General features: G+C 39.4%; 1 protein-coding gene across 4 annotated transcripts in view; it reads right to left on the bottom strand.

The window, feature by feature from the left end:
- Window positions 1-2,588: 2,588 nt before the first annotated feature.
- abcc12 (ATP-binding cassette, sub-family C (CFTR/MRP), member 12) overlaps window positions 2,589-25,633 on the bottom strand; it is a 109,687-nt gene continuing 86,642 nt past the window's right edge. Inside the window, exons 24-30 of one of the 4 annotated variants that reach the window (XM_048547031.2) lie at window positions 24,848-24,937; window positions 24,692-24,758; window positions 21,707-21,866; window positions 19,711-19,789; window positions 11,699-11,812; window positions 3,781-3,945; window positions 2,591-3,166 (exon numbers count right to left, since the gene is read on the bottom strand). In XM_048547031.2, the coding sequence (XP_048402988.1) occupies window positions 3,074-3,166; window positions 3,781-3,945; window positions 11,699-11,812; window positions 19,711-19,789; window positions 21,707-21,866; window positions 24,692-24,758; window positions 24,848-24,937 (768 nt within the window). In that variant the 3' untranslated portion in view covers window positions 2,591-3,073. Of the gene's footprint in view, window positions 3,167-3,780; window positions 3,946-11,698; window positions 11,813-19,710; window positions 19,790-21,706; window positions 21,867-24,568; window positions 24,759-24,847; window positions 24,938-25,633 lie in introns of all 4 variants that reach the window. The other 3 variants (XM_048547032.2, XM_048547029.2, XM_048547030.2) reach the window with 3 other exon arrangements.

Here is a 25,633-nt window from a genome sequence, read left to right as displayed (position 1 = left end):
GCAGATCATATCATACAAAGTGCATCAGGTAGTAGAACAAAGTGCAGAATACAGTGTTACAGCCACAGAGAGGGAGATCAACATTACCATGACTGTTCAAAAGTCTGATAACAGTGGGGCAGAAACTGTCCTTGAATCTGTTCATGCATGTATTCAAACTTGTATATCTTCTGTCCAATGGATAAAGGTGGAAGATTATATAACTTGGGGGGAGAGCCGTTAATTATGTTGGTTGCTTTCCTGAGGCAGCAGGAAATATAGATGTAGTCAATGCATGGAAGACTGTTTTACATGATGGACTGGGCTGTGTTCACAATTCTCTGTAGTTCTTTGCGGTGTTGGGAAGATTAGATGCCTTACCATACTTTGACGCATCCAGATAGGATGCTTTCTATGGTGCATCTGTAAAAATTGCTAAATGTCATTGTGGACATGCCAAAGTTTCTTAGCCTCCTGAGAAATTAGAGGTATTGTTGTGCTTTCTTGACTGCCACATCAACGTGGATGGGCCAGGACAGATTGTCGGTGATCATCACTCCCAGGAACCTGACACTTACAAACATCTCCACCTCCGCATCATCGTTACAGACAGGGGGTGCTCTCCACTCTGCTTCCTGAAGACAATGACCAGTTCCTTTGTTTTGCTGACATTGAGGGAGAGATTGTTGTCTTTACACCATGCTGCTAAGCACTTAATCTCTTTCCTGTGTACTGTCTCATCGTTGTTTGAGATCTGACCTACAATGGTGGTGTCATCAAAAAACTTGTAAATGGAATTGGGGCAGAATTTGGCCACAGTCGTGCGTGTATAAGAAGTACAGTAGGGGACTGAGCATGCAGCCTTGTGGGGCACCAGTATGGAAGATCATCATGAAGAGGTGTCGCCTATTCTTACTGATTGCAGTCCATGGGTCAGGAAGTCGAGGGTCCAGTTACAGAGTGGATGCCGAGACCTCGGTCTCAGAGTTTGGAGGTGAGTTTGTTTTGAATTATGATGTTGAAGGCAGAGTAGTAGTCAATATGTTGACCATTACTTTCACACTAGAAAAGATTGGCTGAAACTCAGCACGAAGTCCTGCACCCTTGGTGCTGGATTCCTTCATGTTCCTTGGCAGTGACCACAGAGTTTCTGAAAATGCAGCAAGCATTTTAAGGTACATATCCATTAGCCTGATACTGCATGCCACCCAATGAAGCCTTGATCTGAATCCTCTTCAGCAAATCTAGCATGCAAATCTGTCCTTCTGGCACTTTGGAACCTGCACTAACCTTTACTGCTGCCCTGTCTGCACCCCATTCGTGCCTAGTGTCTCATCAAGTGCCAGTCTCACCTCTACATTTTCCTTTAAAAGGACATGCAGTGTCAGCTTCAGCGATAGTGGCTGTGAGCGTGAGTGAGAGTAACTGTGTTTCATGGTCTTTACTGTCTTCTACCACTGCATTCACAGGTTGTAGTTGCTCTGCATCCGAAAAGCAAAATGCGTTTGGGAAGGGTTCTAGTGTGGGAAAGGAAGGAGTCCATGCTCAGACCATCAGAGACCAGTAAATCAGAAGCAATTATCAGATGGGGGAGGAAGTGGGATGTGAGAAAGAGGATATGTACAAGCAAACCATCACCTCCAATGGTCTTAGCCCTCATCCTGACCATGTTTTTAGTCATGGCCAATCCAATGACTGTGAATACTGTCTCCTTCATGGAGATAAGCCACGTAGCCTTGCCTTTCTCCCTACCAATTACATGTTACTATCAGCAGTTATGCAATACTTTGTCCAACAAGAAGGTAAGAAATGTGTCAGTGCGTATGTGTTCTGACGATGAGGCCTTTGTGGTTGTATAGATAGCACCGTGCGTAAGCTGCGATATGCAGGTGTAAGTCTTTCAGCAGTGCTCAGTCCCTGGGGTGATTGTGAAGCTGTGAATGTTACGTATGAGTTGTGATTAATAAAAGATTATTAGGAAGTGAATGATGGGGATATGCAACGAGCAGCATCTAAGAACAAGCCATAGTTCACAGAAAATGGCTTTTGAAGGCACATTTTAATGATCTTGACCACTCAGGTGAAGCCACTGAACATTTTAAGCCTTCTGTCCAGGCTCCCGAGACTGGATTCCTGCCATTAACTGCCACATGTATCTGATTTCATTGTTTTCTGAGAGTTTATCTGGAGGGCTTACTGGCCCCTTGTGATTTAGTTGATGTTCATTCTCTTCAACTCCTCAGCCAAATTCTCCAGTGTAACAATGGAACGTGTTGGAATGGGCCTTCTGTGGTTTTGTGTCATAATTCAGTATACTTGTTGTTGATAATCTCTTCTGTGACCTGGAGCGGCAAGTAGCCCTTGGTCCAGCCAGAACGTGCCTCCCTTTAAGCATTGCAGCTGGCTTTAAGTAATTCAGACCTGCTGTAAATAGTGTTAAGCTCTCAATGATTTTCTGGCTCTGAGGTTTACATATGAATCATGGATTAATCACACAATGTGATCCCCAGGCCTATTTTTGTGTATCATTACATTTTGCAACCAATCTATTTAAGTAAAGTCGGTTGATAAACAGAACAATATTGCAGAACTTGCTAGGGAAATCAGACTAAGTTTAATGTGCACACTGTTATTTAGCAAGAGATATGTTTGTATGCTTTCCTCTAAAACATTAACCTGGCAGCATATAAATTCCTTCCTGCATGAAGAAGGGAACTAGCAATAACTGATTTCATTGCGGTAACCAATCTGTGAGCACAACTTTAATAAATAATAAAATAGTGCAGTCAGAATACATTTTTGACATTGAGGCTCCAATATTTTATTTCCTTAAATAAATTATCATTAAATTGAATGGTGTATAACTTCAGTATCATCACGATAATACAAGTTGGACCCAATTTATCCTCACCCCTCAATAGCTGAAACATGAAATTATATAAGTAATTGCTCATCACATTGATATATTCAAAATAATGCATTCAGTTCCATAAGCACATTTATATTTCAGAAAATTTGAATCAATCTTTCTCTAATCGAATCAAAGTATATTTTGTAGAAATTCAGAACACAGATGTGAATTTTCTTTGCATGTTTATGATTCCATTTTGTTTGTAGCAGCCAGCATAGATGCAAAAATTGAATTCTGATTCTGTATCAGCACAGCTGGCTTGTCGAATTCCACAGCCTGCAAAGGAATAACCGAATATTGTAATTATCTTATCAGCATTCTAACAAATGTGCACTGATGAAAAACACTAGGCTATAGATTCATGCTGGGCATAAAACATAATGGTGTTGCAACTAGAATTGTGAATTTTAGTATTGCAGTAAAGATGAGCATAGTGGATGTTGTCTATCTGATGGGGAAGGGGAAACACAGCTGCCATTAAATTACAACAGTTTGCTATTCTTAATCATATGGTTAGAGGTCAATCTTATCCCAACTATTATTTTATCATTTTTCGACAGGCACTTCCATCAGTATGTTCCAATGGTGATTCCATGTACATTGTGTGTCTGTTCCCTAAATTTCAATTACTTGATTTACGCTCACTGTTGCTATGTAGATATAAGGCAGAACTATGTAAAACTTTACAAATGAGCAATTCTTGCACTTTTTCTTCCCAATTCAACAACAGTCCTGACAAATGATAATTGCAATAGTCACAGTCTATTGGTCACGTGATTACTTGAGAGGGATAATTTTGATTATCCAGAGGCTGGGTTGTCTGTTGGTACTGTCTGTCAAAGCTAATAGCATTTCAAAGTATCTATGGCATTTGCACGGGACATCCTTACCTTTCCATTGTCCATAACTAGAATTCTGTCACTTTCCAGAACTGTATTTATTCGATGTGCAATTGTCAGCATTGTACAGTCTTTAAATGCTTCTTTGATGGTCCGTTGAACCAACAAATCTGTTTCTGAATCAATGGATGCTGTAGCCTCATCTAAAACTATAATCTAATGGAGAAACAAATGGAGATTTGTTATAAGGTATTTTATAATTGAATTTCATTTCCTTTTGTGTTATTTTTACCTTTGCACCATTAAATTCATCTGCACTGCACTGTGGTGCTTGAACTTATTAATTGTCCTAGCAAGCAACAGATCAGTGCAATAACATCAGCAAGTGCAGAACACATACATTCCTACAAATAAGAAAAATTCCAAAAGACGGACCTTCCAGCCGTGGCTAACTAAAAAAGTCAAAGATAGTATTGAACACAAAGAAAATACTTAAAATTGTGCAAAGAAAAATGACAGGTCAGAGGATTGGACAGAATATCAAAAAAAGGTAAAGAATTACTAAAAGATTAATAAGGAGGGAAAAATTAGAGTATGACAGAAGGTTGGCCAAAAATATAAAAACAGATAGGAAATATATCTTGAAATATATATTTTTTTAAAAGTAATAAAGTAAATGTTGGTTCTATAGAGAGTGAGTTGGGGAATTAGTAATGGAGGTTAAACAGATAGGAGATAGATGCATAGTCATAGAGCTGTACAACATGGAGATAGACCCTTCAGTCCAACTTGTCCATGCCGACCAGATATCCTAGATAAATCTGTTCCCATTAGTCAGCATTTGCCATCTATCCCTCTAAACCCTTCCTATTCATATAGAAGCCTTTAATGTGTTGTAATTGTGCCACCACCCCTCCCCCCCACCACCCCCACCACTTCCTCCAGCAGCTCATTCCATATACGCATCACAATCTACATGAAAAAGTTGCTCCTTAAGTATCTTCTAAATCTTACCCCTTTCACCTTAAACATATGCCCTATAGTTTTGGAATCACCCATCCCCGGGAAAAGACCTTGTCTATTCATGCTAACAATGCCCCTCATGATTTTGTAAATCTCTACAACATTACTCCTCAGCCTCCGAAGCTGTAGGGAAAGTAGCCCAGTCTATTCAGCCTCTCCCTTTGACTCAAACCCTCCAGCCCTGGCAACATCCTTGTAAATCTTTTCTGAACCCTTTCAAGCTTCACAACATCTTTCCAATAGCAGGGAGACCAGAATTGAATGCAGTATTCCAAAAGTGGCCTAATTGAAGTCCTGTACAACCGCAACATGATGTCCCAACTCCCATGCTCAATGCACTGACCAATAAAAGTAAGCATGCTGAACGCCTTCTTCATTATCCTGTCTACCTGGGACTCCACTTTCAAGGACAATGAACCTCTATCCCAGGGTCCCTTTGTTCAGCAACATGCCTCAGGACCTTACCATTAAGTGTATAAGTCCTACCCCAATTGGCCTTTCCAAAATGCAGCGCCTAACATTTGTCCAAATTAAACTCCATCTGCTATTCCTCAGCCCGTTGGCCCATCTCATTGAGGTCCCATTGTATTCTGAGGTAAACCTTCTTCTCTGTCCACTACACCTCTAATTTTGGTGTTAACTGCAAATTATTAACCATACCTCCCATGTTCACATCCGAATTATTGATATAAATGACAAAAAGCAGTGGAACCAGCACTGGTCCTTGTGGCACAACGCTGGTCACAGGCCTCCAGTCTGAAAAGCAACCCTCCACCACCACCCTCTGTCTTCTGCCTTCAAGCACCAGAGAGGATACAAATAACACCCTGAAAATATCTGTAAATCAGGATTTGAAAGGGAGGGAGGAATTCAAAAAAATGTCCATAGCCAGGGAAATAGTACTGAGTAAATTGTTGGAACTGCAAGTTAATAAGTTCCTGGTATCAATGGATTTCGTCCTATGGTTCTCTGAAGAAGCAGGTAATGAGATGGTTTATGTGTTGGTTTTGATTTTCTGAAACTAATTAGATTTGGGGAAGAGATAATGGGAACTGCAGATGCTGGAGATTCCAAGATAACAAAGTGTGGGGCTGGAAGAACACAGCAGGCCAAGCAGCATCTCAGAGGCACAAAAGCTGATGTTTCAGGCCTAGACCCTTCATCAGAATGATCACATTCATCAGAAGGGTCTAGGCCTGAAATGTCAGCTTTTGTGCTCCTGAGATGCTGCTTGGCCTGCTGTGTTCATCCAGCTTCACACTTTGTTATCTTAGATTTGGGGAAGGTTCCTTTAGATTGTAAAATTGCTAATTTAATTCCTTTATTCAAAAAGGGAGGGAGGCAGAAAACAAGAAACCACAACCCGCTTTGTTTAACAACTGTCTTTGCGTAAATTTTAGATGCTATTATTAAAAACATTGTAACAGGGCACATAGATAAGGTCAAGGTAATCAGACAGAGCCAACATGGTTTGCTCAAAGGGAACTCATGTATAACTAATTTATTGGTGATATAGATGCACAGAGTCATAGAGCAGGAAAGAGACAATTCAGTCCAACCAGTCCATGCTGACAATGTTCCCAAACCAGTCCCATCTGCATACGAGATAACGAGGTGTAGAGCTGGATGAACATTGCAGGCCAAGCAACATCAGAGGAGCAGGAAGGCTGACGTTTTGGGCCCAGACCCTGGTTTGGCCAAATCCCTACAAATCTTTCCTATTCATTTATTTATCCAAATGTCTTTTACATGTTGTAAATGTACCTACATCCACCACTTTCTCAGGCAGTTCATTCCATATATGAACCACACTGTGTTTAAAAAAATTGCTCGCATGTCCTTTTAAAAATTTTCTCCTCTCATGTTAAAATTAAAGCCCCTAGTTGTGATCTTCCCCACTGTAGGAATAGATCCTTGCTGTTCATCTTATCTAAGCCCCTTGTGATTTTGGAAACCTCCATTAGGTCACCTCTCAATCTCCTATGCTCCAGTCTACTTGTATAATTCAAACATTCCATTCCTGGCAAAATCCTGGTAAATCTTTTCTAAGCCCTGTCCAATTTAGTAATATCTTTCCTATAGCAAGGCAACCAAAACTGCACAGTGCACCAGGAGAGACCTCACCAACGTCCTGTACAACCTCAGTATGACATCCCAACTCCTCTACTCAAAGTTCTGAGCAATGAACACGTGCGCTAAATGCCTTCTTAACCACCCTTCCTACCTGTGATGCAAATTTCAAAGAACTGTGTACCTGAAACCCTTAGTCTGTCCTTCCTAGAACTCTACCGAAGGCAGTACCATTAATTAGACAAGCCCTGCCTGTGTTGGTTTTGCTGAAATGCAATACTTGCATTTATCCAAATTGCACTCCATCTGCCACTCCTCAACTCATTGAGCCAATTGATCAAGATCTCTATGTAACCTCAGATAACCTATTCACTGTTTACTGTACCACCAATTTTGGTGTCATCCACAAACTGACTGATGATGCCTCCTGTATTTTTATCCAAATCATTCATATAAATGATAGACAAAAGAGGACCCAGTACCGATCTCTGTGGAACACGACTGGTCACAGGCCTCCAATCTGAAAAACAACCCAGTTTAACTAGGAAAAGGCAACCATAGTAGCCCAAGCGAAATATAGACATACCCAGGAATTCCTCGAGGCATGGTTCTCCACCCGTAATGCAATCAATGAACATATAGAATTGGACCCTGTATACAAACCCGTACAGATCAAAACTGGAAATGACACTACTTACCATAACGGACCGGACAGTATAAATCCAATTGGAGTAGAATAACATTGCTTTATCAGAGGTTCTACTGATAGTGTCACCTGACATGGTGACAAAACGTCTGAACAAGAACAAACCAGCTCAGCGAGCAAGTCAACAACCTGATTCTGACCTCAATCTTTTTGGTTACTTCCTCAAAAAACTCGAATCAAATTTGTGAGACACCATTTCCCACACAAAAATCCATGCTGACTGTCCCCAGTCAGTCCTTGCCTCTCCAAATGCATGTAAATCCCATCTTTCAGAATCACCTCCAACAACCACCACTGAAGCAAGACTCAGAGGTCTATAATTCCCAGACTTTTCCTTACAGCCTTGCTTAAATAAAGGCATAACATGAGCCACCCTCCAGTTATCCAGCAACTCATTCATGGTTATAGATAATACAAACATTTCTGCTAGGGTCCTGGCAATTTCTTCACTAACTTAGTAACATAACATAAGAACTAGGAGCAGGAGTAGGCCCTCTGGCCCCTTGAGCCTGTCCTGCCATTTAATAAGATCATGGCTGATCTTTGAAACTCAGCTCCACTTACCTGCCCACTCACCATAATCCTTAATTCCTTTACTGTTCAAAAAATTATTTAGCCTTGCCTTAAAAACATTCAGTGAGATAGCTTCAACCACTTCACTGGGCAGGGAGTTCCACAGATTCACAACCCTTTGGGTGAAGAAGTTCCTCCTGACCTCAGTCCTATATCTGCTTCCCTTTATTTTGAGGCAATGCCCTCTAGTCCTAGTTTCACCTGCCAGTGAAAACAACTTCCCTGCCTCCACCTTATTTGTTTCCTCCATACTATAAGATCGCCCCTCATTCTTCTGAATTCCAATGAGTATAATCCCAGTCTACTCAGTCTCTCCTCATAATTCAACCCTCTCAACTCTGGAATCAACCAAGTGAATCTCCTCTACACCCCCTCCAGTGCTGGTATATCTCTTCTCACGTAAGGAGACCAAAACTGCTCACAGTACTCCAGGTGTGGCCCCATCAGGACCCCATACAGCTGCAGCATAGCCTCCCTGTTTTTAAACTCCATCCCTCGACCCATGGCTGACAAAATTCCATTTGCCTTTTTAATCATTTGCTGCACCTGCAATTCCACTTTCAGTGATTCATGCACAAACGTGCTGCAATTTTTTCAATTTAAAACATAGTCCATATTCCTACCAAAGTGGATGACCTCACACTTGTAAACACTGTTCTCCATCTGCCAGGCCTTTGCCCACTCACTTACACTGTCTATATCCCTCTGCAGACTTTCAGCGTCTTCTGCACACTTTGCTCTACCACTCACCTTCGTGACATCTGCAAATTTTGACATACCACACTTTTTTCCCAACTCCAAATCATCTTTGTAAATTGTAAACGCAACGCAACTTCCCACAGTGTCTTGGGATACACTTGATCAAGTCCCAGTGAGTTGTCTACCTTTATGTTCTCTAAAACCTCCAGCTCTTCCTCTTCTATAATGTGAACTGTTTTCAAGACATCAATATTTATTTCCATGAGTTCTCTAACCCCCATTTCTTTCGCCACAGTAAAAAAAGTCATGAAGTATTAATTTAGTGTGTCTCCCATCTTCTGAGATTCAACAGATAGATGACCTTGTTAATTTTTAAGGGGCCCTATTGTCTATCTCGTTGCTCTTTTCTTCTTAATGTACTTGTAGAATCTCTTTGGATTATCTTTAACCTTATCTGCCAAGGCTATCTCTTTTCCCTTCTCTGCCCTCCTGATTTCCTTCCTAAGAATGCTCTACATTCTTTACACTCTTAAATCAATTCATTTGATCTCAGTTGTCTACATCTACTGTATGATTCTTTTTTATTCTTGACTGTTCTTCCCTATTCCTACTCTCACCAGCCTTACCCTTAACTTTAACAGGAAGATAAAGCCTCTGAACTCTCATTATCACACTTTTGAAAACCTCTCACTTGTCTGTCGTTCTTTTACTTGTGAACAGTCAATTCCAATAAACTTTTGAAAGTTCTTGTCTCATACCATTAAAATTTGCCTTACTTCAATTAAGAGCTTTAACTTTTATGGAACACTTAGCCATTTCCATAACTATTGTAAAATTAATAGAGTCATGATCACAGGCCCCAAACTTTAGTCACTTGCCCTGTCTTATTTTCAAAGAGAAGGTCAATTTTCACTCCTTCTCTAGTAGGTATGTTTAAATTAAGAAAGTTTTCTTAATCACATTTAACAAATTCCTCACCATTTAAACCCTTAACACTGTGGCTGTCCCAGTCAATGTTTATTTAAATCCCTTCCTGTAGCAACTCTGTTATTCTTATGTATATCTGAACTCTCTCTACATATTTGTTCCTCAATTTCCCTCTGATTATTGGGGGGCCTATAGTACATTCCCATCGAGGTGATCACCTCTTTCTTATTTCCAAGTTCTACCCCTATACCTTCACTGGACATTCCTTCAGAAATATCCTCTCTAATTACAGCATTAATGTTTTCCATAATCAAAAACACCCCTCCCACCTTGTTTCTTGCCTCCCTTTCTATCCTTCCTATTAGCATCTAAAACCTGGAACACTAAGCTGCCAGTCCTGTCCTTCCCTCAACCAAGTTTCTGTAATAGCTATGACGTCCCAGTCTCTTGTTCCCATGTATGCCATGAGTTCATCATCCTTACCTGCAAGATGCCTTGTATTGAAATAAATGCAGTTTCATTCTTCATATTTACTGCATTCTTTGACTTGCTGTTATCTGCCTTTTTCTAATTAGATTGTTCTTTTCCAGTTCAGAGCCACTTTCATCTGTCTTTCTATTTTTACCGCTACTTAAGAACCCCTCACACCCCCTCTTTACGAGTTTAAAATTCTTTAAAGAAGTAACTTGCAATATGGATAAGGGGAAACCAATGTATGTATTGTACTTAAATTTCCAGAAAACATTTTATAAGGTGCCACATCAAAAGTTGTTGTGGAAAATTAAAGCTCATAGCGTTGTGGATAACATTTTGGCACAGCTAACCCAAAGCAGAGAAGGTAAATAAATGGACCTTTTCAGGCTCTTGTGAGTGTATGTCACAGGGGTTGGTGATGGGGCCTCAACTCTTTACAATTTACATAAAATGGTTTAGATAGTGGGCAAAGTTTTCATGCCTAATTTGCTGATCAAACAGAGATAGGTAGGAAAATGAGGTGTGAAGAGCACATGAGCATCCTGCAAAGGGATATAGGTTGGTTAAAATGAGTGGAGATAAATCTGCCAAATGAATTATAATGTGGGAAAATGCAAAATTGTCCATTGCAACAGAAATAAAATTAAAAAGAAGCATATTATCTAAATGATGAGTAGTTGCAGAGCTCTGGGGTGTAAAAGAATTTAGGTATCCTTACGCAGGAATTGCAGAAGGTTAGCATGGAGTGCAGCAAGTAATCAGGAAAGTTTTCGATTACTATTTTGAGGTGAATTGAATTCAAGAATGGGGGATTATGCTTCAGTTATACAGGCCATTGGTAAGACTACATCTAGAGTAGTATGTACAGTACTGGTCACTGTAATTAGAGAAGGATGTTAACGCATTAGAAGCAGTTGAATGTTTACTAGACTAATACCTGGAATTAGTGGATGGCCTGATGAGGAAAACCTAGGCATGTATCCTCTTAACTTCAGAAGAGTCAAAGGTGCCTTAATTGAAGCATATCAGATCCTGAAGGGGCTTAATAGATGGTAAGGATGTTTCTTTTTTGGAGGATAATCTAGAACTACAGGTTATAGCTTAAAAATTAGGGGTCACACATTTAAGACAGAGAGCGGGAAAAAAAGATTCAGTCAGAGATTGAGTGTCTTTGGAATTTTCTTCATCTAAAGGCAATGGATATAGAATTGTTTAAGGCAAAGGTAGATAGATTGTTGATTACCAACTGGATGAAAGTTTATTGGAGGAATGTAGAGTTGAGGATAAAATCAAATCAGCTTTGATCTGATTAAATGGCAGAGCAGACTCGAAGGGCTGAGTGGGCTAATCTTGTTCTTAGTTTCTATATAACATAACAATTTCTTGATTAATGTCCCTTCTGTTTTCAGCAACTGTCTCCTTTAAGACATTATTGTTCATATCCATTTCTTTCATACTTTTTATCCTTTAAGTCTAATTTTCACTCCCTCCCCTTACCTTTGAATGCCTCAGAAGTGCTCTTGCCATGCAAAGTAACTGACGTTCTCCAACGGAAAAGTTTTCCCCATTTTCAATCACCTCAGAATCCAGTTTCTTTGGAAGTTTTGAAATCTTCAAAAAAATGAATGTTTCAAAATGACCAAGTAACATTATATTCTTCCTTTGATATTTGCATTTCTTTTAAAGAAGTTCAAAAACAATCTTTAACCAGCCTGTATAGGAGTATGTAACCAGTGCCTTTCTTGCTGTTGATAGTAAGAATTGTAGTGATCGAAGCCCAAAAATAAGTATTTTCATAGACAGAGGGCTGATTTTTTTTCCCAGCTTTTCAATTTGGACTGCAACCTGGGAGGGCTGGCCATATATCTCAGAGGGAAGTGTCGGGAAGGGAAAACAAAGTTTGCCAGTGGGGAGAAACCTGTCAGTGTGTCTCTCCATAAGGCAGCCAATCAGGTCACGTAAGTAGCAATTAAGAGCTATCTTCCTTCCCTCATCAGGAGGGCTGGGGTTGCTAGGGTAGACCAACAGGTACATTCTGGCATCCTCCTAATGAGCTCTGTAGGGATGGAGCATCGCACAGTCTGCAGATCGGGCCCCCTGGTCGTAATATTTGCCCCACAGCTTCTTACATTGTGCATAGCAATCCAACGTTCCTCCCTGATTGCCAGGTCTGTGTGCCTGCCCAGATTCCTCAAAACTATCACCTTCTTCCAGGAGCATCTGGTGATTAAGGCTCTTTCAATTGGTCAGTGGCAGCCTCTCCTTTGGCTCTCTAGCAAAATACTGCACTCAAGTTCCACCATCTCCTATCCCATTTACCAAAGCCACAGGACTTTAAATTTCTTCTTGAATTCAACCCTTAGTCATTTGTATCTCAAAACCATTATTTTATAATGGGACCCACCTAATATATAGCTTTATAGTTTAGCAGCTAGCATTTTATTACTTCTTTGTGTGCAGTGTGGGCTGGTGATCTTTCAGTGTTCTGATCACTGGTTAATATTGCTTCTAGGGTTGTGTTGACCAAGTTAATTGTTTTTCGTTTGGTTGCTGGGAGAACAGATTGTCAGTTACAGTGTTGGTACATCTCATGACCAATCTCTCAGCAGTCTGTTTCTTCTAAAATAAATGCATTCATTAGAAGGTTATATTATTCTTTGAGGGCTCATTCATTGTGAAGGGCAAGTTTTTATTTTGGTACAAAGAAACAGATGATACAGCAAAATGAGCATTCCATCATAAAGTGGATTTAAAGCACAATCCTGTACAAGCTGCTCTGATTTTCATTAGATTGTAAAATAACACCTGAGGTGCTGTTTGAACTGAAGTAAACAGTGGAGGAAATATTGGATAAGACCCAAAATGAGTGTTGGGAATGTAAAATTCACTTAACACTAGCTGCCTGCTCATTTACATGATTGCAATATGCAGCTAACACTGAGTGCACTGTTGATTAACTAGCTTCCTGAGTAACTGATGCACAAAATCCTGAGAGACTGGCATGCATTCAATCTAGCTTGAACTACTTATAGCAATCCAACTCCTTTTGAAGGGGAAATATGTTTTGCCTCAAAAAGATGATGAATTGATCATATAAGTTTTGACCTCGGAGAGTCATGATTAATGAATGCAGCCGTGGAACATTAATGCAGGAGAAAGGGCTCCCCTATCCATGGAGGTCTAGAAGTCCCTCCATCTTCAAATCTCATGTTGCAACAATTGTTTCATTAATCCCATTCACTGTTCAGTGCCCATACCCACATCCTCACTCACCAATTTCCATCAATTACGACTCAAGGCTGACATTCATTGCTTCCCCTTGCACTTGCACTGTTAGTACTGCTACAAGCCTCAAGGCCATAACTCACAACTATGCAGCCATGATAGTCACCTAATCAGGTTGCACCTCACTTGCTGATATATTTTCCTCTCTCTTACAGCATAGCCAAAGGCAGCAGCGGCAGCAAACAGAATAAGGCAGGTACTGCTAAATGTCCTCACCATGACAGAGGTAGGAGTATTGCTGGCCATTATTGGGGTGGCCACTACAGGTTAGATTGAATGGATCAAAGATGACAGTGTGCTCTTACCTACCCTTCCTTCTCACATCCCACTTACTGCTGAATTCACAATCTCTTCAGATTTCCATGCTGCAAATTCTCTAAGTTTGCACCCTTCCTTTCTGCCACCCTATTGCTCTTTTTTTTTCGCTGGTCAGGCAATAGTGCAGGAGAGTGAAGCAAGGAGAAATTGTTGTTAATGAAGTATTGTCCCCAGCACACACTCATAGCTGTTGGGTTCAGATAGTAAAATTGTCCATGCTTTAGAAGGTAGTTTAGACATAAAATATGCTTCTGGTGAATCACTAGACATGAGGGCCCTGCAGCCAGCAAAGGAAATGATTCCATTGGTGGAGAAGCAGAGAGTGCTTTGGAACTTAGATGAGGACTTCAGTCAAGTAGAATATGAGAAAAGGATGGTGGAAATGGGCACACAATGCTGAGTGTACTGAGAGGACTGTCAGAAAGTTATTAACAAGAAGTGTGGACAAACCCAGCAAAGTCTTGGCACACAGCTACATGAGGATCTTGAAGTTCATCCTTTCTAGGGCGGACATGGTGACCAATTCTATAACAACATTGTAGTACCATCTGTGATTGTAGCATGTTATAACTGATGTTCCCAGCATCCACTGCAGCACAGAGACTAGGAAAAATCTGGCAGCTACTGATGTCAAATTTTTTAATTCAGCGGATCCTACAGTAATTTGATGATCTACTCTCCAAGGCTATCAGGATTGCCAAAGTATCTCCCTAGGTGAGGGAAAAAGGCCATCACTTTGTGGAACACAGACCTGCCGTCCTCTCTCTCTGGATGACAGCATTCATTCTGTCCCCACTGGCACTCTGCAATTGTGTTGCTTATCAGCTAATTGTTCCAGACTGAAGCAGTGCAGTCTGAAGTTTGGGCCCTCTAGGGCAAAGCTGCTCGAGGTCATCTGCAGCCTTGTCCTCTGAACGTCAGAAACCTCCTACCAGCAATCGACTGCCATTATGGAAATATTGCACTGCATTGGTACACAAAGCCATAAAGACAGGCACCAAGGGAAAGTGCAAGGTTAATTACTTTTGTATTGTAAACGAAAGACGTTTTGTCAAAGATTTTCATCTTGCACTCATCAGGAAAAATACCAAAGAGAAGGGAAATAACACTTATACAAAATAAGACAAGAGTTCAAATTGGTAGTGATGTTGCTATGAGGAATGCACCAGTTAATGATTATTGACAGTTAAGAGCTAATCTTTGTTTAAGTTTTAAACCAGGCAGGAGGTCTTTGGTTGGTCAAGATATTATCTTGAGTGACTGTCACTTATTTTGTAATGTTGAAACAGGCATAGTGTATGCAAGATAACAAAGTGTGGAGCTGGATGAACACAGCAGGCCAAGCAGCATCTTAGGAGCACAAAAGCTGACATTTCAGGCCTAAACCCATCTGCACGTGTCCTGTCTGCAAAGTACAGGTCCTGAAAATTAACGTGTAGCCTTCAATACACAAAACAGCACCACACTGTGAGCCCTGATTACATTGATAACCAATTTAGGGCTAAAAGCGAAAGAACTGTGGATGCTGTAAATCAGAAACAAAAACAAAAACAAAAATTGCTGGAAAAGCTCAGCAGGTTTGGCAGCATGTATGAAGTGAAGTCAGAGTTAACATTTTGCATCCAGTGACCCTTCCTCAGAACTGGTCTCTGGACCGGAAACATTAACTGATTTGTTTCCACAGATGCTGCCAGACCTGCTGAAGTTTTCCAGCAATTTCTGGTTTTGTTTCTGATTTACAGCATTCACAGTTCTTTCACTTTTAGTCTTAAATTGGTTATCAGTGTAATTTTTAGCATACTCAGAATTGTGCAGCAAATTACTTCCATTCACAGAATCACATCTAAGTTTTGCAAGCATGAGCTGGTTGTGTAAGATCAGTACCTTGCTTGTTATGAAAAGCTGTACGACAATCTTTGACATTCATGTTCTACATACCTAACGTCAAACCAATATTGAAATTCAAGGTAATAAAATGTGAGGCTGGATGAACACAGCAGGCCAAGCAGCATCTCAGGAGCACAAAAGCTGACGTTTCGGGCCTAGACCCTTCTAGGCCCGAAACGTCAGCTTTTGTGCTCCTGAGATGCTGCTTGGCCTGCTGTGTTCATCCAGCCTCACATTTTATTATCTTGGAATTCTCCAGCATCTGCAGTTCCCATTATCACTGAAATTCAAGGAACCAGTTTCTCATTTGTGTGATATGTAAAATATGTTTTTGTTTAATGCAACATCCTATTGATGTCAAAAGTTATTCATGTTGCTACAGCATAGAAGCAGCTTGAAACAGTTAGCTTCATTTTTTCCTCAAATGTTTCACAGTCTGGGATAATCCAAGGTAAATTGGCCACTCGTTAGTATCAAAAGCGATGGCCTTAGTCTTGTCAATGAGTTTTCCCCATCTGCAGTGAGAAATGCTCTAATCAGGTGCATAGGATTATGAGGGGCAAGGACTGGATGGATAGAAAACTAAGCTTTTCTTCTTCGTTGAAGGGTCAAAAATAACAGGGCATAATCTTAAAGTAAGCAGCAAGACATTTAGCGGAATTCAAGGAAATGTTCTTTTCACCCAGAGAGTGGGAGGAATCTGGAATGCACAGCCTCAGAGGGTAGAAGAAACAGGAAACCTCACCACCATTAAAAAATACATGGATGAGCACTTGAAATGTCACAACATTCAAGGCTATGGATCAAGTGCTGGAACATGCGTGTTGAGTAGATAGGCAATTTTATTTTGGTCAATGCAGACTTGATGAGCCAAAGGGCCTTTTCTCTATAATATGACTCAATGGCTTTGAATCTAGGGTAGCCATTATCCTGAAGGATGACTCAGATGTACCCTATTTCAACATTAAGCTTGCACAGTGAATAAAAGGCTGGAATCAATTTACAAGGTCACCAATACCTTAATTGTGTAGATAATGGAATACTGGATACTTTATTTGATAAAATTGATTTGGAATGTTTGGGCTGGTTTTTATTTTAGCATTTTGGCCAAGTGGACTCTTTTTGATGGCCAATGTCAAAGCTAAGATGGGTGACTGTTAATTGAATGGAGAATTGAAGTTGTATTCATACAGTCAAATGAGCTGACCATGGACAGACCAGTCAGAAAAGTGGTGATTGATTGCCTCTACCCTTCTTCCTCCTCCTGTCCCTCCTCTATTCCTTGCTCTACATCCAGTGGCAATCACTAAGTAACATTTTACATCATTCAAATGCCACGCAATGACAACCTTCAACAAGAGAGAACCTAATCATCACCCTTGGTATTTAATGACATTATTATCACTGAATTCCCCACTATCAACATTCTAGGGGTTACAATTGGCCAGAAGTTGAACTGAACTAATCGCATAAGTACTGAAACACCAAAAGCAGGTTAGAAGCTAGGAATTTTGCTTGAAACACCCCAAAGTCTGTCCATCACCTAGAAGGCACAAGTTAGGAATATGATGAAATTTTCCCTATGTGCCTGGATGATTGCAGCTGCAACAATACCCTAGAAGCTTGCCACCATCCAAGTCAAAGCAGACTGCTGGATTTGCACCACATCAACAAACATTCATTACCCCAACAACTGACATTCATTAGTAGCAACATGCATCATGTAGGAGATGTTCTGCAGAAATTCACCAAGGCTCCTTAGGTAGATTCTTTCAAACCTATGACTGCCACCATCAGGGTGGACAAGGGCAACAGATACATGGGAACACCATGACTGGCAATCTCCCCTCCAAATCACTCTCCATCATGACTTGGAAGTATATTGGCATCCCTTCAATATCACTGGGTAAAAACTGTGATAATTCCTCCCTGACAGCATTGTGAGTGTACTCACACTAATTAGTTTGCAGTGGTTCGAGGAGACAGCTCACTACCACCTTCTCAAGGACTACAAGGGATGAGCAATAAATGCTGGCCAGCCAGCAGTGCCCATATCCTGTGAATGAATTTAAAAAACATGATGACAAGATTATACAAGGTGCAGGAAACTATGGACAGATCATAATACGTGCGTTGAGCGAGTAGTGCAGAGTTCCTCCAGAATGGTCAGAAAATGTTGCTTACACTCTCTTTATAAGCAAATTATCCACCTCTGGTTGGGTTACATGTTGGAGACAAGAGCCAAGGTAGGTATCCCTGGACATTCAGTGACTATTGTGGAACAATTTCTGAATTTAAACATGTCATAACATTTGTGGCATTTTGCACGATGGGAAAGCCATTGTCCTAGTGAAGTTATATGTACATAGATAGAACAATACAGCACAGTACAGGCCCTTCAGCCCACGATGTTGTGCCAAACTTTTACCCTAATCCTAAGGTCTATCGAACCCCCACCCCTATTTATACTATCATCCATATGCCTATCTAATAGCCATTTGTGGAGGAATCAGAAACGTGCTTACCGAATGACAGGGCAAGCTCAAGGGGGCAAGTGGCCTTTTCATGCCCTTACTTTCTATGTTCATATGTACTCAAATTTTTAAAACTACACAGTAAGTTGCAGCAATTTATTTTTTAATGCTTTGAATGTAAAGTTTGCTCAAAAATATGAAATCTTGTGGTTTCCTTCTTTGTGAAGAATGTGAATTTTTGTTTTCTCTCATCATTAACGATCTCCAAGTTCTGGATATCACTGGTGTTTTCCTCCTTTAGGAGGCATCTTAAAGGACAGTTCTATGACCAAGCTTTTGGTTTTCTGCCCTCAAGAATGCTAATGATGTTGCATCAAATTTACTTTTGATGACATTCCTCTGAAACCTTCGGGGCCTTATGCTGTGTTAGATTCTTCACCTCTTTCCTGAATTGCTTCCAGCTCTTAAATTTCTCATTTCTTACTGATCAAGACTGCAACATGTTGTCTGCTTTTTTTCTGGAAAGATAGAATAAAAAGTACTCTGCTCTGTTGGCATACAAAGCAATAGTGGCCTGCTTCTACAGCAGTTGGGTAGCATTCTAGAGATTCCATCCACTCCAGCCTGGAAGGATTCCAATGCAAAGACAATTAGTGACAAGTGTCATCTTCATAGCCATTGTCAACATCATTCTTGCCCTGCTCTGAGGCTGCTGGTCTGTTTGTTACAGGTGACAGATTTCAGTAAGCACTTCCTTTGTAGACCAGAGACATTGCACACACAGTTCTTTGCTCGGGTCGAGGTCAGAGAATTGTATCCTGAAAACCCTGAGAACCCTCCACCTCCTACTCCCCCCAATTTGTCTTCCATTGCACTGCCACTGATGAATCATTCTCATGCTACAGAGTGAGGGGGAATGGTAGCATCCATGACCAGGAGAAAGTGATGTGAGCAGAACTTTTGAATCCAGAACCAAAGCTTTCCCCAGCTGCCACATCAGTGCCTGCACACTTCACTAACAATTTTTAGGAATTAATCAGCAACAACTCCAAAATGATTTGATTTTAACAGTGCAAGTGAATAGGCCATGCCAGCTATTAAACATATTCAACTGTGCAATGTTAAGAAAGGACATTAGCTGGAGCATTCAAGTTTAAAATGGCATCATTAGGGCCAAATTAAGATCTACCCAATTTGTATACTTCCAGCACATATTCTCTTTAATGAAATGATGTATGGAGTGACCTACAGCAGAAGTGTGCATATCCAGTGTGAAAGCCTTTTTCTATGAAAAAAAAGATATAGCTTGTTATGACTAACAGTAAATAAATAAAAGGATTATCTGGAACGTCTACTGAAATAAACTATAAATTCACACTTGCTAATGTTTTGGAAAACACTTTTGAGCCACTAAACATAATAGAAACTGCTGAGTTTTGTTGAAACTATAAAAACAGTTATACATAGTTCATAGAGGAGCATCAGAGTATAATCTCATGATTTATTAATATTAATGAGCATAATTTTGAGTTGTATTAAACATACCATATCCTTCATATAGGTCCTTTCGAGAGCTTCCCAAATTGCATCATCGTTGTAATTCCTAAAAGGATCTAAGTTGTACCTTTGGAAAGGGACAGAATTTAGTTAATGGGAGATGAATTCAATTCAATATATACACAAATGACTATTGAACTGGAGTAAGGTACTATTTTGTAAAAGAGACAAATTGTTGATCCATAAGAAATAGGAACAAGAGTCGGCTGTTTGGCCCCTCGAGCCTGCTTGATCATTCAATAGGATCACAGCTGATCAACATTCCTCATGTCTACATTCCTGCCTTTTCCCCAAACCCTTTGATTCAAGGATCTATTTATCTCAGCGTTAGATACACACAAGAACTCTATCCCCATAGCTCTCTGTGGAAAGGAATTCCAAACACTCTTAACCCTCTTAAGGAGGAAATTCCTCCTCTTTTCAGTCTTAATTTGGCAATGCTTCATTCTGTGACTATGCCCTCTAGTCCTAGAATGTTCCACAAAATAACATCTCAGCTTTTGGTCTGTCAAAACACTTAAGAATCCCATATGTTTCAATACGATTACCTCTCATTCTTCTAAAGCACAATGAGTGGAGACCCAACCTGTTCTACTCTTCTTCATAAGGTAATCCCTCCCTTCCAGGAGCATCCAAGTGAATTCTCTGAACAGCCTCCAATGAAATAATAATCTTTCATTAAGCAAGAGGATCAAAACTGCTCACTGTACTTTTACAGTTGCCGGAAAATTACAACCAATGCACACACCAACTCTGTAGCTATATCTTATAGGATGATAGGATGCAGGCCATCAGAATTAGGGAAGTTGTTTGTTTTTAGCCCTACTGATTTGTATAATACTACATCTTCAGTGATGGTGATGTACTTAATTCCTCCCCTGTATTTTTTAGCATTTATGAAATGTTCAAAGTATCTTCCATTATAAGATTAGTCAGGATAAATAATCCCACAGAAATTTTAACAGTGCAGGATTTAAACAAGTGTTACAGTAAAGTACTCATAGAATACTATGAATACATGTGGGCAATGCTATTAATAACCTATCCCACTGAATCAACCAATAAGATACAACCTCCAGTTTTCTGAAGAGTCATTATCAGATATACCAAAAGCTGCAATATTTCATATTTAGCCAATATTCTCTGATTAGACATTACAATCCAATTTGTGAAGTTGAATATTAACAACAATGGCTGAAGGTTATCATACTTCTGGAACCATGACAAAGGGAGAAGAAAATAAATAGCACAATGACTTTGACTAAGTGTTTTTTTGTTTCTGTTGTGATTATCTCTGGGCCAGCAGCCCTAGCTGCTCCAGCGGTGTGCTGATTAAAACATTTATTTGGTGTTCACAGCTTTGATATGGAAACAATCCTCTTGGAAAGTAAAGCCAATGGCCTATCATGATGTCAGTGAGTCAGTTTTCATTTAATGTGAATTGTCTACTAAAAAGTAGCAGTGCACTGACTTTATAATAAATAAAGATTTTTGTTGACTGAATTAAGATTGCATGTTGACTATTTTCTACTTTCTTGTTCTTAAATTGCATTGTATTTTTATTATTCTTGCATGGGATTGGGGCATCACTGGCCAGCACTCTTAGAGCATTCCTAATTTCTCTTGAGAAGGGTGAACCACCTACCCCTTCGTGAATCCTTGTAGTCCATCAGATGTGCACCACAAATAGCAAATGTGTAGTTGTGTAACTCATGAGAAAGTGCCAAATGCAGATCACAAACTTTTCTATGGGATGTAACGTAAAAAAAAAATCCTGCAGTCGACTTACTTGCACACTGCCACCCCATCTGGTTGTAAGTAGTACGTGTAGAAACCCAAATACAAATCTCTGCACATTCGAAGGCTGTGCAGCGAGTAGCAAAGATCCTAATACAGGAACTACTCAGTAAATTAAAAATAAAACAATATTGTACCATGTCAACCACATCTGGTAATAATTGAGGGATATTTGTAGAGTTCCTACCTTACTGTACCAACAAATAGAACTGGATCCTGTGGAATCACTGAAAGTTTACTTCTCAGGTCTTCCAAACCAAGAGTGCAAATATCGACATTATCAATCAGGATGGTCCCAGCGACCGGTTCAACTAGCCTGAATAATGCAACACTCAGTGACGACTTTCCTACAGCAAGAGATTGTTAATGTTTTAGACATTTGCATGTTATCTAAGTGTAAGAATGTAGATTTCTGTTTTTTATCTATATGTTGCTCCTTCATGAAATCATCTAAAAATTTAGCATTGGTTTCTACAATTAGCTCAGCCATCCATCTGTTATGTCTGGACTTTTCTTTACCAATACATGCCTAGCCTCCCTTTTGTGCTCTATCCTCTGTAAAGCTGAGGGCGTTCAAAGCTTTTCTACCCATGTCCTAACTCATAACTCAGAGCATTCACCCTGTGAAGATCATCAACCCTGGCTCCCAGAAAGGCAAAATGATTTAATTTTTCTTTCTTTCAAAACCTTTGTTCCTTCCTAAAATTTCTTTTAGCTGACAATCATCTGAGATATTTGCATAGACATCATTCTGGTCTCTTGACCATCCTCGATTTTAATCATTCTGTAACTGGCAGCGTGTCTTCAGCTGCCAAAGTCCTAAGCTCTAGAATTCCCTTCTTAAAACTTTTAGTCTCTCTGCCTTGTTCCTTTAGCACACTTGTAAAATGTATCTCTTTTAGTCATGAGCCCAAATACCATTTTTATGGCCACATGTTAAACTTTATCAGAGAACAAATCTCTGCAATATTTTACACCATGAAAAATGCTGTATGAATACAAAAGAAACCAAGATCTCAGGAAGGAAAAATATTCATATTATAGTGTCTTTTACAAGCCTACAATATCTTAAAGTGCTACAGATTATTTCAAAGTTTAGTTATTGTGATTACATTGGAAACGCAGCAGCCAGTATATTAATAACCAAACCTCTATGTAATAATGACCACATGATCATTTTCTTTGGAAGATGTCGGTTGAAAGATAAATATAGGCTAGGACACTGGAGAAAGTTGCCTGCTCTATTATGAAATTACATGAAATAACATGAAATAACAACTTTATTATGAAATAACACCATGGGTTTTTTTAGAGGCAAATTATTTAGCATTTTGTAAACTGTACCCTTTTGAACCAGTATCATTTCATGTGACCTAGAAATCTTCTCCAGTCTTGCTCTTCTTTGGGAGCTCACAAATGATATGGGTGTCAGAATCTGGGCAATGCTGTAACTTTATTTCTAATCTGTATTTCCTCTTAAAAATACTTCTAATAAGAAGCACAGGACCAGGAAAATATCCTTTCAAATCCTTATCAGAAATGTGGTGGATTTCCCACATATTCAGATTGATGCAAAGGAAAGGATCAGTTTCTTGTGTTATCCCCATCAACCAAATGAGCCTCTCTGCAGAGATAATGGGAACTGCAGATGCTGGAGACTCCAATACAATAAAATGTGAGGCTGGATGAACACAGCAGGCCAAGCAGCATCTCAGGAGCACAAAAGCTGACGTTTCGGGCCTAGACCCTTCATCAGAGACATCATCTCTGATGAAGGGTCTAGGCCCGAAACGTCAGCTTTTGAGCCTCTCTGCAGCTTTGATCTAACGCAAGACATTGCCAGAGTCATAATAATGTATGGAGCTATATGTATTGTTGGAAACACAATCACTGGTTTGTGAATATTTGCCATGGGCTTTTACTTATATCTTGGCCATGCCACTCTGATAACCTTTATTATCTACTCTGATGGTGATGTTAATTATATTGTAAAGATTGAATACTATGATACAGAATATATTTATGATGATAAGTTTCTTTTCTGTCCTGTTATCTTAGGACACTCCACTAAATTGACAACATTAAGGCATTTTATTTATTTATAAACTTGTAGCCATTTTCAGTTTGGTTCTCTTTCTTTTTAAAAAAAGAAGTTTGGATTTGTAAGAATCTGAGTTTTGACAAGCCAGAAATGTGGGCGAAGCCAACACTGGGAGCGATGCGCTTCCGTTTTCAAAATATTCAGACAGAATCAACTAGGGAGAAAAGGGATTCCATTACAGCACTAAAATGTAGGGATAATGGAAAGTATGTTGCTAAGTGTAAATCCATTTGTAAAAAGCTATAAAATAGAAAGGGAACTGCTACCGTATTTGGAGAAAAATAGAGAATCTATAACACTGCAAAGTAAATAAGGATACACATATAAAGATGAGTGAGAGCAAAACTGCAGGAGTGTTGGGATAATAATGTGATATGATCCAACTTTGTATAATTCACATCATTCACATGGTGAAATATGAATTCTACAATATATCTAAAACTCTCTTTTACAATAGAATATTTTTAGACAAGCAAGGACCGAAGCAGTTTCAGAACCAGTTCAAGAATTAAAATGAGTCATTGAAGTAATGAAAGATGAACATAAAGAAACACAAATGCCAGAATTTTAAAACAAAAGCAGAGTGCAGGAGAACAACAGAAATCGGCAGCATTTCTAGAGAGAAAACAGTGTTATTATATTTTATGCTTAGTATTATAGTCGTTTGAGTCAGTTCATTTGGAGGATCACTGGACTCGAGCATTAACTATGTTTTCTCTATTTGGACACTACTGGACCTATTATGTATCTCCAACACTTTGTTTTTATGAACAACAGAAAATATTGGTAAACATGTGGCAATCTATGGCTGCAATATAATGATATGCTATGGTTTCTTATATAACAGCTTTTTGTTATAAATTTTGACTAAACAGGGCATTTATTTTGCGAGATCATTTTCAAAGCATTCTACTGTCATATTGGGGTAGTTTTCTTTTAATCTCTTACCTGATCCTGTTCTTCCAACAATTCCAATTTTCTCCTTAGCTTCTATATTTAAATACAACCCTTTTAAAACTATTGGAGTGTTTTCTCTGTATTTCATTTGATAGTTCTTAAATATGATTGCACCTTGATTAGGCCATTCCTTGGATACTGTTGCATTTTTAACATGACACGGGGCTTCTGGAACACAAATCTAGCAGAAATATATGATTTCAATTAACAGTGAAACAGATGTACTCCAGTGAATTTAGGTCCAAAATGTTTGTGTCTTTATGTGCTCACCTTTATATATTCCATTATTCGTTCTACTGATATAAATCTGGCTTCTGTTTCAGTTCCCATTCTTATGCAGATTTGGAGTAATCCTGTCAGCTATAAGCAATGAATATTTCATGTTTGATACTGTGCATTTTTGAATATGTCTTTTGATAATAATTGATGGCTAATGAAGAGTAATTGAAGAACAGCATCTCACCTTTTGACTAGGCACCTCATAACTTTTCAGATCCAATACTTTTCAACAGTGTTAAACCATAATCTCTACCACAATTTTGTTTCCTTTCAATCACAGGTTTCAATTTTATTCTTGTTTTTCCCTTGATTTGCTGTTCATTATTCTGTGCCCCGAGACACATCTTTTGGTGTTTGACTTGTCCCATTGCTATTCCTGTCCTGTGCCTGTCGCTACAGGCCTTCCCTTTTAATCTCTTTCCATTTTCTCCATTTCACTTATTTAAAATCTGTTACATTTCTAATTTTCTCAGTTATGACAAAAGACCATTTGATCTCAAATGTTAGCCAAATGCAACTGAAATAGCTGAGGAAATTATTTGAAAATATTCCTGGATATCTTCATCTTGAAAACACAACTTTTAAATAAGTCAAAGGAAGATAAAGTGGGTAAACAATTCACCTCCATCTGATGCCCAGTAAGCTTCTTGAGGAGCTTGTCTACAAGCTGTAGAGGATGAGAAGATCAGAAACCAATGGACCCATACTTGAGAGGAATGGTTAATATCTATCACCAGGATCAATCCTGCCAAAAGTTAAAAGTCTTTTTAATGTTCA

This window comes from Stegostoma tigrinum, chromosome 16, assembly GCF_030684315.1.
Source record: "Stegostoma tigrinum isolate sSteTig4 chromosome 16, sSteTig4.hap1, whole genome shotgun sequence".
In the NCBI taxonomy this organism is placed as follows: domain Eukaryota; kingdom Metazoa; phylum Chordata; class Chondrichthyes; order Orectolobiformes; family Stegostomatidae; genus Stegostoma; species Stegostoma tigrinum.
The sequence above is the reverse complement of the archived record's forward strand: the minus strand, read 5'-3'. Positions and strand labels throughout refer to the sequence as shown.